General features: G+C 38.5%; 1 protein-coding gene across 7 annotated transcripts in view; it reads left to right on the top strand.

Moving 5' to 3' along the window:
- Nucleotides 1-16628, top strand: part of PPP4R1 (protein phosphatase 4 regulatory subunit 1) — a 62822-nt gene that overhangs the window by 22530 nt on the left and 23664 nt on the right. For 6 of the 7 annotated variants that reach the window (XM_030489399.1, XM_030489382.1, XM_030489388.1 and 3 more), the window contains 5 exons: nt 2848-2954; nt 12426-12568; nt 13890-14036; nt 15629-15736; nt 16446-16511. In XM_030489399.1, the coding sequence (XP_030345259.1) occupies nt 2848-2954; nt 12426-12568; nt 13890-14036; nt 15629-15736; nt 16446-16511 (571 nt within the window). The remainder of the gene's footprint in view (nt 1-2847; nt 2955-12425; nt 12569-13889; nt 14037-15628; nt 15737-16445; nt 16512-16628) is intronic. The other variant, XM_030489425.1, reaches the window with a different exon arrangement.

Raw genomic sequence — 16628 nt, 5'->3', positions numbered from 1 at the left:
TCATCTTTAGTGTTGGTGGAGTACTTTCTGTCACATGTACTTGAAAGAGTCTGACTGTTAGAATGCAGTTTATGGGGACATGTTGTCATTATCCCTAGAAGAAAACTGCTCTTCCTCTTTTTTTCCTTGCACAAGAGGTGTGTTCTTGCCTCTTGAACATGAAGGATGTCCAGCTGTTTTGTTGTTTGTCTCTGTCTAAAGCAGATAGGTCATCCTTCAGAGCTCAGTTACAGTTTTACAAATGCTCACCTGGCCAGTTGCTGGGCAGCCTTGCCTTATGTTATGCTTCTATGCATGGATAGTTCCTTGCAGTCCTCTCTTGCAGGCTTTTTGTAGCTCAACTGCCAATGCTTGTGTGAGAAGATCAGACTGCTAGATAGAGCACCGTGGACCCTTGCTTACTCCCTGCTCTCCTGAAAGCAGAGCATGTTAAAGTGTGAGCTTGTAGGGCTCGAGTCATTCTGCATTAGTTGCCTAGACACTAGCTCTCAGCATGTGGCAAATGCGAGGCAGGTTTAGCTCTGTGTCCTATTTTTGTGTCTTGGAGACAAAAGAAGAACTTTGGCAGCTTGCTGACTATAGTGGCGGAACTAGGTCAGAGCCTGGAGGACATGAGTGGACATAGTCTCCCAGGACACTGGATGGATGGAGTTAAGAGATTGCCCTGTTACTACTGGCTGCCTACTTTCGGAAACCCAGTTAGGTTTTCTAAAGTCAGCTTAGCTTGCCATGTTGCCTTTTGTTGTAAAGCTTTTTAACAGAAGCTGCTAAATATAAAAGTAGATCCATTGATTCCTTTACAAGCCAAAGAGGGAAATGGCACGTAGATGCAGGTGGGGGCCATCTTCTACATTTAGTCTAGGGGAAAAGTTGAATGGCCCTTCTCAGCTTTGAATGGATTTAATAAATAAATCCTATCTACTTCAGGTTAGGATTTGTGTTTCGTCTCCTCTTGAGCAGAAGGTCTGTGACATTCAGCTTACAGGGTGGCTGCTTCTGCATAGCCATCTGTCCAACTCATAGGAGCTAGCAAAAACTTACTGTGGGATCCAGCTACCACACTTCAGGATACTGCTAACAAACCTCTATAAGGAGATGAAAGTCTGCTCAAAACTTGCAGCATAGGAGAGAGCCATTCCATAGTCCACAGGAGGCAGATGGGATGTAGTGCTGTTTAGTGTGCTTCCTTGCTTGCCGAGACCAACTCAGTGGGTCACTTGACTTGTCTGTCACTTTCCAAGGTTACATTTGACACATGCATCCAGGCAGATTGGTTTATGAAATATGCTTCATCTATTCCTCTTCTCTTTTCAGAGGTGTCCAGCCCTTTAAAAGACCAAGTCAACTCTGCTTCTAGGTTAGCGTGTCACGTAGTCTGTTTCCCTCCATTAGGATTTTGATAGCTGAACTTCCAATTGCATATCAAGGGCTCTGCTGAGAGATGTTGCATGTTTACCAAGCTGAAAAGAGTGAGGGAGAGGAAATTTGTTAAAGGCGAACAGGTTTTGCAGTTTGTTTTCTTAGAGGATTTTGTTCATCTGTAGTGTCAAAACAGTTTAATGCAAGGGGCCAATGTGAAATATTTGAAATATTGATACTTCCATTTTCTCAAACTGAATATCTGTTTAGCTTTGGGAATTCATGAAAGCCTACTGCTTTTTTCCAATTGCATGGAATTGTAAAGTTCGTAGGCTTCCCCTGTACACAAGGAATGTAACCATCTGTTTTTTACCAGTTTGTGACCATTGCTGACGTTCACTGTTCGTAGTGAACATGATCAAGTTTAGCTGTGCTTCTGCTCTGGTTTAGGGCACTGCTGTCTGTCAACAAACATTGCTTATATCTAGGCTACCTCCTAACATTTCCATCAGTCACTTCTGGAAATAATCTTGCACTTGACCCTTGCTGCTTCAGCATTTTGATAAATTGCTCTGGGGCAGTACAAGAGCTAGCAGCATGTTGGACACTGTTCCTTGGCCCATGCCACTGCTAGGATAATCCTGCTAGCTCTCTGAACTCATGTTCAACCCATGATGTCCAAAAGGGTGGGGGAAAATAAAAAAGAGAGTTGTGCTGTTGCAGGCTGTTGTTGAGGAGAAAGGTTGATTGCCACACTTTGCCAGCTGCATTGTTTAAAACCTTAATGTTTAGGGCTGTCTAGGTAACTGACAGGTATGACTTTGCAACATAGGCTGCAACAGAACCTTGGAGGACAAAACCCCAACTTTGTCACTGACAAGTTAATCCTTAGAAAAATACTGATTCTGACTTGTTTAATATTTTCTTAATATTTCATTGTCTACTTTGCTTAATGTATGTCCCAGGCATAGTACGTTTTATTTTCACAGTATATATCCATTGCTCCAGATAGCATTTGAATGATATTTAGTTTCTAAACATCACTGTCAGTATGGAAATCTTCAGATTGAGTGTTCATGCTTTTGTGAAATAAGTTCTTAATTCTTTTTAAAACAGACAATAGCGGTGTTCTCTTGCGTCATATAGAACAAGTTAGGGAATTCAGAAGTGAGGGTGGAAGGCTGACACTGACTTCCTAACATTCAGTGCCTGTTTGCCCTCTTGGCAGATGTTTACTCTTTTTTATCTTTGTGGCTGGTTTCTCTTATCCTTGTAAGCCAAAGGGATACTTTTAATATTATATTTAAAGTTAACAGTTCTTTAGGGTTATTATCAGAATAAAGAATTCCCCAAGCAGAATTAACAGTTAAAAGTGAATCTGTACAATTTTACTGTTTAGTTTAAGAAACTTGTATGATTGCACAACTCTGGTTTGGCTGTATTTCTGGACACAAATAATACTAATTTTTAATCTTTCTCATAAACTAGGCAAATGGTGGCTCGAAGTTTGCTGGACACTTTGAAGGAAGTCAGTGATGATGAGAGAGATTGTATTGCTGTGTTGGAGAGAATCAGCAGATTAGCTGATGATTCAGGTAGGTAGCATTAAACATTTTACTGGTTTAATGAGGGAAAGTCAGAATTGCTGACCCTGTGTTCAGCACAGGACCAATATGTTCTTTCTCATCTTCGATGTTCGAACTCTGCTTCTGCAAATACAATGAAATACTGTAAAATTTCATTTTGGTAAATCATCCCCCCAAAGATGACTTTTTCCTTACTATTTTTCTCAGCAGAATTAGGCCCCTTCAAAATGTAGGATTACCACTTTCCATCAGTGCATTTTTTAGTAACTTTTATTATGTATTTCAGCTACTGAGCAGATCTACATGATTATTTTAGGTTTGTAGATAAAGGCTTAATTTCTTGTCTTGAAAAGAATCTTGCAAAACATCTGTGCAAAACTTCTGTTTTGATAGAATTTAAATGCTGAAGTTGTTACCTTGGTCCCTTTTGGGCAACCAGGTGGGAAGGTAAGAGAGGCAGCAGGAATTGATAAGCAAGGTGCAGATACAAGCAGTGAGTAGGAGGGCTCTGTAGATAGAGGAGCGTTTGCTTGTTAGTATATTGAGACTATTGGGTGCTTGGGATAAAAGGCAAAAGCAGGAGGAGAATAATAAGAGAAAAAGGTAAAAGAAAATGAGTGTTTAAAAAGTGGTGGGAGGGTGGGTGAAGGGAAAGACAGTGTGGGCAGAGCTGCAAAAAAATTCCAGGTTGAAGATGCTCTAGAAAGAATTAAGGATTTGATTTCAACATAGCTGATACAGTTTAAGCACCCAAAGGAAGAAGGAAGGCTTCAGCAGCAAAACATCAGAGAAGATCAGAAATTCATTTTTTGTCATTGTAGAAAGGCTGTGGAGAGAAATTTGTATTAAATCTTGTATGAGAAGAAAACATTTCTTCAGTTTAATGTCTGTTAGTTTTTCTCCTTTCTGGAATTGCAGAACATAATGCTTTAAAGGGTAAAAAGGTATTCTGCTGATTTCTGTTATTCCGTCATTACTGTCTTCATTTATGTCCTGGGTTCAGCTGTAGCAGTCATATATGTGCTGCTGCTGCTGCTACAGCTGAACCCAGGACAATCTAAAACACACATTTTTATTTTTCTGAGCGAATGTCTTTGTTTAGCCAGGAAAAATAGCCTATTGTAAGCAGTACACAATTATATTGAGTATCTCTCCAAGGATTCTTTAAGAGGAAAAATGGTCACTATTCATTTAGGACTAAATGTGTCTTTAATTGGCAACAGTGGCATGCTACTGTTGCTAAAGTGCTTTCCTAGCAGAGCTCTGCTTCAAAATTTGTGTATGTTAACATTTTTGAGCATCAGAAACTTTCTAAAGCTTTGTTTCAAGTTTGGAAAATAGGACAGCTGTGTCCTGAGGGGAAATGGCCTTGTGAAGCTGTTTTGTTGCCTTAGGCTTTTCATTGGTGACCAACTAAGTGTGTCAAATTTAAGTTTGTTTAGGTAGAAATGTAATGGAAGCCAAGAGTTGAGCTGAAATCCATTTGTTTCCTTTAACAGGGGTGGAGTACATTTTTAGTCAGGGTTGATATTTTCTCAGTGTCAGTAAAAGCAGCATTTCAGGCTTTTCCTGCATTGTAGAAGTTGTCTCAGATCTGCCAAACTAGTAGCACTGGATTCTGCAGCTGCCCCACAAATTAAATTTCTGCAAACTTAATTGTGAGTCTTATGCCTCGAGCAGTTGCAGTATTTGACTTAGCTTGTTTCTGTAAGACAGGTTATTAGAATATCCTTGTGTCTTAAATCATGTGAAAATTCAGTAGGGAACTAGATCTGCTTTGTACACTAACACATATGCGCAGTGGGTTTTGCTTGTTTTTTTGGGGGGAGGTGTTGGGGTTTGAGGTTTTTGGTTAAGGTTGTTATTACTAGACTTGGTTTTAATTTTTCTCTTACCTGATGCTTTTTTCCATTTGTGATATTTTTTTCTGGCCTGTTCTGTAAAACAAACAAAAAACCAAATCAAAACAACAAAACAACTGAATTTGGAATAATTTGGAATAATGGAATAATAAAAACATTAAAGTATCTCTGTTTTGACTTACTTGGTTAGGGACAGATATCTGTATGGTTAGAGTCATCCTGGAGTCCAGTCATCATGTTTAAATGCATAAATAATCATAAAATCAGAGAATGATTTGGGTTGGAAGGGACCTTAAAACTCATATAGTTCCAACCCACCTGTCCACAGGCAGGGACACCATCCACTAGACGGGGTTGCTGAAAGCCCCGTCCAACCTGGCCTTGAACGCTGCCGGGGGTGGGCAGCCACAGCTTCTCTGGGCACATACAAACTGCTGGGAAGTCAAACTAAACTGTGTACTGGTCGTCTTCTTTTCTAATAGGTGATATTCATTAGTCTTATGCCTTTTTTTAATGTTTGGAGGTATTTCTCTCCCCTTGTCAAATCAGGTCACAGAAAGTGAGGTGCTGGCTTTTTTTTTTGGCAATAGTTGGTGTAATGAGGTTTGAATTGAAGAATGTACCTGGGGTACACCATATCCATGCGCTCTGTGCTACTGCTGCTGTTATCTAAAATACAAGCACAGTAGTGAGCTAGGAGTAAGCAGTCCTTTGTCCTTTTAATACCTTGTAACTTCAGAAGTCCTGTAGTTGGGCTGATGTCTTTCAGACATGGCCTTTGCTTGAAAAAGAAACATGTTTAGGTTGTTTTAGGGTTTGGTTTGGGTTGGTTGTTTTGTGTGTGTGTTGGGTTGCAGTTTTTTTAGCTGGTTGTTTTTTTGTTCAGTTGTTGTTTGGTGTTGGGGTTTTTTTGTTAAATAAGCTGTGGCTACAATGAGACATCCATTTCTGAGTTTGAGAGCAAGAGAATTTCGAAACAGTAATTACTTCTATTCTTCATGTACTGCGATAACACTTTAAAAAGCTACATGTCCTCTCTGCTGTGCTAAGCACTGCATTAATGTGAAATAAAAATTAATCTTTACTAGAACAAGATCTGTGTCCAAATACATGGTTGCAGGAGAGGAGGCACAAAAAATCATGAGACTATGGCTTGGTATGAGTGACACAGAACTTCACATACCAATTGGCTAGCCGAGACCTTACATTCTTGTATTTTTTGAGGCATGATTGTAAAGGCAAATATCAGCTCTAGAACTGTTCTTAAAAAAACTGTTGACAAAAAATTCTCAAAGAAGCAGCTTTTGGTGGAAACTCTTGTGGACTCTTTGAATAGTGTCTTATTAAGATGACTAATTTATGAAGGTTTCTTTGGGGGAGAAGAATTAAGTATTGCTTATACTCGAAAGAATACTAAGTGATGTTTTAACATCTGTCAGCAGCCAACGTGCAGGTGGCAGGGGAACAGACAGTGAGTTGTAGTGAAACATATTTTGCAAAAGAGAGTTCTGACTACCATTGTGTAACTGCACATATAAATGGTATAAAGTGGGTCTTCTCCTGATAGGGCAGTTTGGACTCTTTCTCATGAAATAGTTCCAGGTTACATGTGGTTTTGCAGCCTTCAGATCACTAGAATGTTTCTACTGGGGAAAAAATACCCACTTCAAGTGATACTGGAAATGAGTTGCTCCCAGTGTTGATGGAACACAGGAATTGCTGTGCCCTGGTGTTATTTCCTGCTGTATGTAAATGGCAGCACAGAATAGCTGGTAAGTGGAGGAAACCCATCAGTAGCAGCTGGGGAATAATCTGCTGCCTCCAACCCACTTACTTCCCAAAGAAACTTTTTCTCTAAATCTCAGTTGTTTGAAAGGCTTATTTTCTTCAGTGGTTGTCTTAACTGCTGTAGTTGTGTGTTACTCCCAAGTCTGTGATTTTGCTGTGGGATTTGGATGTTTCTCAGTCCTTCTGAACTCTGGACTTCCCTACTGACTTTGGTAGTGATTTCTCTGGAATAGCTACAGCTGACACACCTTGTATTGCTTTTGAATCTGCTGTTTAATCGCTTTGTAATTTCTCTGTTTCTTTAGGGATGTTAGGTATGGTTTCCCACTTAGGTGTTTTTATGGTGTCCTTGAATCTATAGAAGCTAAAAATCAGCTTGGTATACAAGCCCAGTGCTTGACAAATCTTAACTTATCCCACATAAATCCTTGTTGGAGATAAAATGCTTATCTTCGTGTTAAAACAGCTGGGCATTCTTCATTCTCAAATGTAGACTAGCCACAGACTTCACGTGAGCTTGAACAAGGACCTTATGTCTGTTTTTTTCACTTAAGTAAATTAGTATCATTCAAACTAATTTTTGGCACCAGCTTGTGAAGGGCTTATATGATACAAGGCTTCTTCATTGAGTACACAAGTATGATTAACTGGCTTTGAAAGTTAGCCATAGGCAGAATTATTGCAAGAATGATAAGAAATGTTGGGGGGGAAAAAGGTGACTTCCTAGGTGCTTATTTGGTTCTATATAAGCAACTAGGATTTTTTTCTCCTGAATGACTAGTAGTCTCTTTACTGCATAGAATCAGTTGTGAATGCAGTTTGGAAAACAAACTGAATTTAAAAACAGTTATTAGACTAATTGGTCATTAAGTTTTGAAGCTGTAAAATTGGGCTTAATGTGGGATAGCCTCACGACCTTAATTACTTAATAGAGTGCTTAACTTATGTTAGTAAGACCATTTCAATTGCTGCTGTTGGTATAGTGAGAGATGACAATACCTGTCAAATAGCACACATTACAGCATTGCATTTAACAAAATCCTGATATGTAAGCAATATTAGTGGGAATACTAGTATTTGCTTTTCCCAACTTCCAGTAGCTCCACCTGTGTTTTCTCCCCTACTGCATCTTCATCTTTCAGGATTTTCCATACCACTTCTCCCATCTTCAGCTACACGTTTACCTTTGCTTGGTGTGATCCTCTTTTGTTTCTCCATGCATCTGATAGATGATTAATGGTGATGTTACCCTCTCATATTAGTCTGTATTTCACTCCTCGCTCTGCCAGTCAGTAATGAAGTCCATTTCTGGTTAGTAAGAGTAAAGAACCTGACTACTGAAGCAGCACACACTTTGGATGCATCAGTCTTTCTGATGGATTCCTAAACTAAAAGGGACAGGTTCTGGTTACAGTGCATTTGGCTTACCTAGATTTTCTTTTGTCTTCAAAAAAGGTTAGGAAAGTTGGAAGGACAAATGAAACAGGAAATGATCGAAGTCGAAAATATAGATTATACTAAAAGGAAAAAAAGGGGGCAGGGGAAATTTCATTTAGGAAAGAAGTGGATAGATAAAGTTTGAGTTGGCAAACTGTAGAATTTATGTAAACTTTGTCTTTGATCATGTAAATGACATTCAGTTTGAGAACAGACATGTATACAAATCTCAATACCATGCTGTTGGCATCTTGGTATGCTGTGGACCTTACATTCAGGCTGAATGCAGAAGTGGGATCTTTATGGCGAGATGGGCATGAAGGTGTCTTCTGCACTTCTTTCTCTCTAGCACATACGAGTCAGTATTTTAGTTTGCCTTTCACCAAATTCATTCTTGTTTTCAAAAAAATGAAAGTGTAAATGCAAAATGATGCACTTACACTTTAACTTTTCACAACCCTTAATAAGAACAAATATTAATATTATTAATACTTAGGTGTACTTAAAACATTCGTCAAAATTGTCAGTTAAAGCAGCATTAACATCACCAGTAGCTGTTTTTCATATACACTTTCAGAACACAAAAACTTTGCAGGCCCTCATAAATGTAGGGGAAATTGCTGCTTGTATTCCAGAATGGTCACTCTGAAATAATGAAAGCTTTGCAAAATTTCTTCTAAATACTGTACATTGTTGCAGAGTAAGCTATTGTGAAATAAATCTAGCTGTTAGCTGGCTCTGGAATAATTGCTTCACTTACAAATAACTGTTCTGGAGCAATTAGTTGGTATTACACTGTGCAGCTCTGCAATAATCCCCTTTTAATTTCCAGTATACAGCTAACTGTGATGCTTTACTTCCTCAGAGCCTCAGCAGGGATGAAATAAACATTACATGCTTATATAGGAAAGCTAAGTGTATGTGCTAGGAGTAGCTAGATGAGTATTGTGGCGTTTTGCTTACATGAGAGATGGTATGAAATTGTAGGGGAAATCTAAATGTTTTTTCATGCATGAGAAAGGAACAGGTAAGTACTTCTATGATTTTGGAGTCAGTTTGGGAAGTTAATTTGTGAAATGGCTAAAACTGAAGGTTGATGTGTGCAGATCAAAGTCTGCCCAGGTTCTGGAGGTGTTGGTTGGAATATATTGCTGGCTTCATGTCGTCTGGAAATAGAGAGAAGTAGAACTCTGTCATTTTATTCTAGCAACTGATTTTCAAAGTTATTTCACAAACAGAAGAAATGGAAGTCTATTTTCACTTTTTTCTATCATTCTCCTAGTTTTGCTTGTTTTCTAAACATCACTTCAGTATAATTCTGTATCTAGGGAATACACAAGACCTAGAATCAAACAAAGTGCTGATGAATGAGGAAAACAAGTATGACTTTGCTTCTGAGATCTAATTTTTTTTATTAATATTTCTTTTCACATTTTGTTGTTTTGACAAGTTTCAGCTTTTGGTTTTTTTTTTTTTTCTTTCCTTGTAGCCTGTTACTTTAAGGCACAGACTTGAACCTTCAGGAGATTGTTTGAAAAGAGCAGCATTTAAAAATACTTCCTCTGCCAAACGGAAAAATACTGTTCCAAGCAAATGCTATGGAGAACCTAATTGTACACAGCGATTTTTCCAGCATGCCTAAAATAGAAACTTTCAGTCTTGATGTGAAGCAAAATTCTCCACCCGGATCTTGTTTATACTGTGAGAAAGCCTGGTCCTGACTGTATTTTACAGTGCAAAAAATACATAATACAGATGTTTTCCTCAGCTGGACGAGCTTATGCTTTGAGAAGCTGTGTATAATTATTTTAACTGATACTGCCATGCTCTGTTCACTGTGTTGATGGCAAAACCAGAAACTTGGTTACAAACAACAGGAAAGTTTAAACTGAAGTGGCAGACACTGTCATGTATTGAAGTCTGCTGGAATCTGTACTTGGATCTGCCATCCGTCTAAGCTAAAGGCAAAGCTGAGGAATGTATGAAGGGAATGAGAAAGTGCTGTATCTTTAGTGGAAATTTTTGGCACTGTTGCTTGGATGTTTAGGAAACATAATGCATGGAAAAGCTCTGCTGTAACCTCATCAGACTATAAGATTAGGTTCTATTCAGTACACGCTGGAACATATGCTTCAGCATTTGGAAGAATTGAGCTCTTATCTAAATTGGTAAGCTTAAGGTTAAGGTTCTCGCATAGCAGCAGTAATTCCCCAGAACAGCACAAATGCCTTTTTGATAGTGAATTATGGTGTTGGGTTACACAGCCAGTTACATACACAGTACTCATTTGTTTGTTGGTTTGAATTGACCTTAGTAAGATCATAGAGCCGTGTACTTAGAAGTTAGGGAATGTAAGAACGAAGGTGACTTTACAGTTCTAATTCTTTCCTGGGCATGCATTTTTCAAATCTTTAATTGCATCATCTCATCTGTCTGTATTCCTCACAAAGCCAGAGCTTGCTTAGTAGCTCAGGAAGAAGGGGGCTCACTTTACGTGAGCAGCTCTTCAGTATATTGTCAAGTGGTGTGGCTAATCTCTGAAGTGATGCATAATAGATGAACCCTGTTCTGAAGAAACAAGGATCTTATCTTTTCAGTACTTGTCTTACTGGAGTGCTTCATAAAGAAATTTATTAATTCAATTTCACAGCAAGCCTAGTCAATTTGGAGAAAGGAAATGTAGCTGTTACTTTACCAGTGGGTGGACAAACTGTAGAGGTAGCAAAGTCAAAACAGTCTGCCCATCTTGAATGTCTGGTGTCTGAAGCTTTATACATAGCTCTTGATATGCTTAATACATAGTTCTTGTTGGCTTTGATTGCAGTGGTGGTATTCAGCTATGATGACACAAAATTTGGACTGCAATCAGACAAGTAGTGTGCAGTTATTCTCTGAAGAGTCTGGCTTGAGCATTTTGCACAGCTTCATGCTAGGCAAAGGAATAAATTGGTTTTCTCATCTTTTACTTCCTTCACTCTGTTTGATAATCTGTTTTGGTAGTATCGCAGTAAGCAGTCCCAAGCACCCTTTCTTTCCATCACTTGCCTTGCTTCCATCATCAGATAGTTCTGCTTCTTGAGGAAAATGTGTGATTTTACAGGGAAACCAATCTAAATGTCAGTTCTTGCTGTTTAATCATGGTGCTGGGGTGGGGCAAAAGCTGTGTCGGCCAGATCAGTTCTTTGATATGGTTTGTTGTCTGGCTGCACAAACAGTTGCATTGGCATAATGGAAGCCACAAGTTTTGGGTTTGGGAGGGTGGGAACTGCCTGAAGCAAATTCAGGAACAATTTAAGAAGCACTGCTGCCAAACATGCAGCCTCAGCCAAATTTATCTTCCTCGCTGTCCCTTCCCTCTGTCCTCCCCTGCCCCCAAGTCATCTTCTGTCTTCTGCCGGAAATGAGACAGAAGTCCTAAGTAGCGAGAATGAAATCCTAGTGATAAGTGTTGTGACAGAAGCCTCTTGTACCCTTAGACCATATCCTGGGCATGCCTTGAAGTAGCAGCCTTATGGGAAAGGTGGAAGCAATTCCCTCCAGCCTTGGCATGGGGCCCTGGTTCCAGTTTCTTATCCAGCAAATTCCAATCTTCCTTACCTTTAGTTGCTAGTCTTATCTCCTTGTCACTCACCTCTCAGCCATCCATCCCTCCTTGCCCAGCCGGGTGGTTCCTCATTCTGCTCTGTTTCCCATCTGCAGCCATTTCAAAAGAGCTGCTCTTGGGTAAGGGGCTGTGCGCAGTCTTATCAGCAGTGATGATGGCTTTCTCCATCTCAGCAAGGAAGGACTCTTTTGTTTGTAGTTGCTGTGCTCTCTGCTGGCTACTAGGCAGGTGCAAACGGAGGGTGTTTTCAAGGCCTCTTAGCTCAGCCACCTTTGGGCAGGTTGTCACACAGATGGAAAGAACATGCTGAGGTGTAAAAGGATCCCTTTCTCCGATACATTTCAAGTCCCTCTTCCAGAAGTGAAGCTAGGCCTTGTCAGATAAGAGGACCAGAATCCCGTGTAGGAAGAAAATAGATGATTTTGCCAACTTTAGTCTTGAAAAGAGCCGATCTACTTTGCTTGTGTGATTTTTCTTTGAAGTAGGGGATGCTCATAGGGAGTTCAGATATGGTTATAATTATTCATAATGTTTGATGGTTTGCTCTCTTATTTTTTCCTTGCTTTTATTACTGACTATGTGGGACCTGTCTTTTTAGTACTTTAGCAGAACAGAGTGTAGTTGTACCTGGTTTTGACAAAAGATGGTGCCTGTCAAAATGAAACTCAGCAGAAACACTCTGACATGAGCCCTTGAGAACATACTTTGTATGTACAGAAGCAGCTTATTTTAGGACTATGCTTGTAAACATTTATTGTGCCTCTTTTGGTTTTATTTTGACCCTGACAGAGCCAACAGTGCGGGCAGAACTGATGGAACAGGTGCCTCATATTGCTATGTTCTGTCAAGAAAACAGACCTTCAATCCCATATGCTTTTTCCAAATATTTACTGCCTATTGTGGTACGATACCTCGCAGACCAGAATAATCAGGTAAGTATCTTTTACAAATAGTTTATTTGCTAGTTGAACATACCTGATGTGACGCTCTATTCAAATAACGTGTCACCATACAAGTGTGTCGTATTTTGGGGTAAAAACTTTGAATGGACATGAAATACATGGCATTCTGAACTTTAATTAAAGAAATTTTCCAACATTTTTTTCATCTAACATGATCTGCTCTGATTTGGGGCCCTTTATCTGGTACTATATTCTCATGGACAAAATCGAACAGTCATTTTGATAAGCTTACATCATTTAAATTCTGGCAAAAAGGAACAGTAGGTCACGAAAAACTGACTCCTCAGTAGAATTCATTTTTTAACACCTTTATGTACCTTCATGACCAGTTATTTGTGTATCAATTCAATGAATTTTGGGATTGAACTTGGGTGGTTTGTTTCTCTGCTTGTATGAGTTAGCTTGCCTAAAGCTTTCTTTAGGCTTTTCCACATCATTTCGCACTAGACTACTTCTGCATTATTTTAAAATATTTTAGGCCTCTTGAGTGTTACTCTTTTGCCTTCCCTTTTCCAGATTTTCCATAATTAAAAATACATACCCAAACCTATTTCTTTAGTAGCTGTTTTGCTAATTCCTGAATAAAATAACAACTATACTTCTGCTCGGTATTCTCTTGCTAGCAGATTCAGTGACTCTTTTCATCATCTTAACCTCTGTTGATACTCCATAGTTCATTTGGCTGCGTTGCTCCGAAACAAAGATCTCAAAGGTGTTTTCAGAGTTGCTGCACTGCAGTGTGTAGTCTCTTGCTGTATGTAATGCTTTCTCTTCTGATTTAATTAGTTTTTTTAAGAGGCAGGTATTGCCTTGTATGAGGTCAATTATTAATGGTTATCTTATTTTTGTACAGTCTTTGTTTTTTTCCCCAGATAGGACTAAACAAAATAGTGTCTCAGAATTTAAAATATGTTTGAAATAAACGTAGTTATTCATTGTCAGCCAAACGTTTTGATCTCTAAAAAAAGAGGATTTGTTTAAAATTCACATTCCTTAAAACTTTGTTACTCTTAATTAGTTATCCTGCTTTGCTCTCTGTAGCTTTTTTTGACATTGTTGTCCACTGTTTCGGGAAGTATGTAAGTGGAGACTTTTATAATACCATTGTGTTAGCTTACAATGTCCAGTTGTTCTTAGGTTCAAAGCTTTTGGAGCATTTGTCCTCTTGCAGAGTGCAACTAGTATAGGTGTGTGACAGCGTATAGGTACAGCTTCCAAAATACAGGACGTATTTAAACAAAAAAACCCTCTCTTTGAATTCCTTGGTTCATTTTTTGTCTCTTCATGATAGGTAAGAAAAACAAGCCAGGCAGCATTGTTAGTTCTGTTGGAGCAAGAACTCATAGAGAGATACGATGTGGAGACCAAAGTATGCCCTGTTCTGATAGACCTGACAGCTCCAGACAGCAATGATGATGTGAAGACGGAAGCCGTGGCTGTAAGTGACAGCAATACCAAATCACACAGTATAAAGTTGGCTTGAATGCTTGATACTCCAGTCATGGTAGTGTGTTTCCAAGTTGCACATCCATGTGGTATTAAAGGGAAAAGGTTATATTGCTGTTCATAACTACTCTTTTTCCATGCTGTGTTACCCTCAAATCAAGGTTAGATTTAAATTCAATAGCTTATATATGCTGTAAAGAAAAACCCAGCTGGACAAGACAATTCAGGGGATTAATTTTATTGACTCCTAAAGCATGTGTTATTGTAGGCTTTTTATTTTTTTCAGATTTGTTTGTTTTATGGAAGTTTAAATTGCATATGTGGAAAATTTCCATCAGTGGAAAATCTTTACTCTTGAATTCTGTTGTTTTTTTGCTGTTTGTCCTCCTTATTGATTTTGGTTTGATTTATTAAACAAAATAATGAGCATCTGAGTTGATTAACACATAGTTGGTGGTTTTCTTTTTTGAATTAGACACAACCTTAATTAAAAAAATTATGTGTTGAATTAAAATAGTAAGCAAATTCATAAGTTAATTTATAAATGAGAAATGGCAGATGATGAATGCCCTTATGTTTCCCTTGAATTTTTGCAGTTTATGTTGATGTTTTTTCTGCGTGGTTTTTTTTTTTCTCTCCATCTCATTTACCATTTTACTTTAATGTGGCTGGGCTCCTAAAGAAATAAGTAGTCTGGGCACTATGGCATTTGGCATCAAATTTATAGTACTTTCTTGAAGAAGCTTACAAATACATAAGGGAATAAATTTAAAGCAGAATTGTTTACCCATTTTAATTGTTTTGAAAATATTGAAACTTGACGAAGGTTTCTGTAGGTCACTGACCCCCTAGAGGTTAGAAAAATAATAATTTGCTGTTATAGGAAAATGAATTTAGATAGTTCTACTGATGTGACTAGGAAAATTCAACATAAAATTAGTATTAGTAAAAATCAGAATGACAGAGCAGTTCGAAGGAAAAGCTGACACTTTGGTAGGATAATGCTTGTTCAGTAATTTTATGTTAGGGAGTGGCATATGTGCAGTATGCAGTCTTGTAACTTAAATCCTACAGGAGCTCTAGAATTCATGTAAGCTTATTGTCAGTAATTTTCTGTTAATTGTAAATACACACATTCATTAAGCAGTGGAGTAGTGGAAGAATCTCAGTGGGTTTTTTTTTTTTAATTATTATTATCTTTGTAAGTATGGTAAGATACGGGAGTAATTTGAGAGGTCAGTTTTCTCCATTAGTTAGGAATTTGATTTAGTTTAGTGAAAGACCAGTGTATTTTATACATGTGCTACATCAAGACAGGGCAAGAGTAAAAAGAAAAAAAACCCAAACCCCTAACAAATAAACCCCCCAAAAGCCCCCAAGAAACCCCAAACATTTCAACCTTTTTTTGCAGAAGCAGCCAAACCTCTTCAAATCAAAGTATGGGGTTTTTTTTCAACATTTTTCACAATTTTCAAGAACGTTACGTGCATACAAATGAAAAGTAAACGTAAAAAGCCTCTGCTTGACTGACATGGAACTGTGTGTTGTGCAAGCATCCCTGATTAGTGTCTGTCTTGCCTTTAGATAATGTGCAAAATGGCCTCCATGGTGGGAAAGGACATCACGGAAAGACTTGTTCTTCCTAGGTTTTGCGAGATGTGCTGTGACTGCAGAATGTTTCATGTTCGTAAGGTATGAGTTATCAGCATCTGGTCTGGATTGTCTGTGAAAGGAGTGTCGTGAACTTGGAACTTGCATTTGGCTAAATGACTTTTTCCTGCTAGATCTCGTTTGTGACAACACATAAGTGAAAGCTGTGGGGTTTCTTTGTAGCTCACGTTTCCACAGACTTCATATTTGACATTGAGTTTTTTTCCGGAGCTCTTACCTTTATTATCAGGAACAAAGAAAGAATCTGCTTGTCCTATGATTGCATAGGTAGCTATGAAAATGTGAACCAGCTGTAACTGATACAGCATCAGCCACCTGAGCTCATATGGTAGATATGTGGATAGGATTAAAGATGCTCGTTAAGATGAAATAAACCAATACTCCATCGTGGTATTTAGGTGCTGAGGCTGTGTTTTGGTTTCACCCTGCAATTGCATAGCTTATTTTCCTTGATAACTGCTTGTATTCTTTAATCTGACAGCACTTTGAACGCATTTTATCCTTCCCTTTCATTTAAGTTTTGAGGTAGTTCTTTCATGATTAAAACAGGCTGATTAAGCTTGAAATGAAGGAAACAGGTTTTTTTAAACCATGGGAACTGATGGAATGGGGAAGCAGCTGATGCTGAGTTTACACTGAAACCTGGTTTTATGTTTTTAAAAGCTGTTTATTGCTTTGATTTTATTAAAACTACAGTCTTAGTGGTTACTTTTTGTATTTTGTCTGCAAGGTATGTGCAGCCAATTTTGGAGATATCTGCAGTGTGGTTGGGCAGCAAGCCACTGAAGAAATGCTGGTAAGCCATTTCTTAATGCCTTTTAATACAAGTCAATACTGGAGCATGACAAGGTACAGAAGAAGGGCAGCTGTAAAGATTAGACAACTACTACATTGCCTTAGTAAGGAGAGACTA

The sequence above is a fragment of the Strigops habroptila genome, chromosome 1 (genome assembly GCF_004027225.2).
Source record: "Strigops habroptila isolate Jane chromosome 1, bStrHab1.2.pri, whole genome shotgun sequence".
NCBI classification, from domain to species: Eukaryota; Metazoa; Chordata; class Aves; order Psittaciformes; family Psittacidae; genus Strigops; species Strigops habroptila.
Note: the sequence above shows the minus strand (reverse complement) of the source record. Positions and strands in the feature narration are given on the sequence as shown.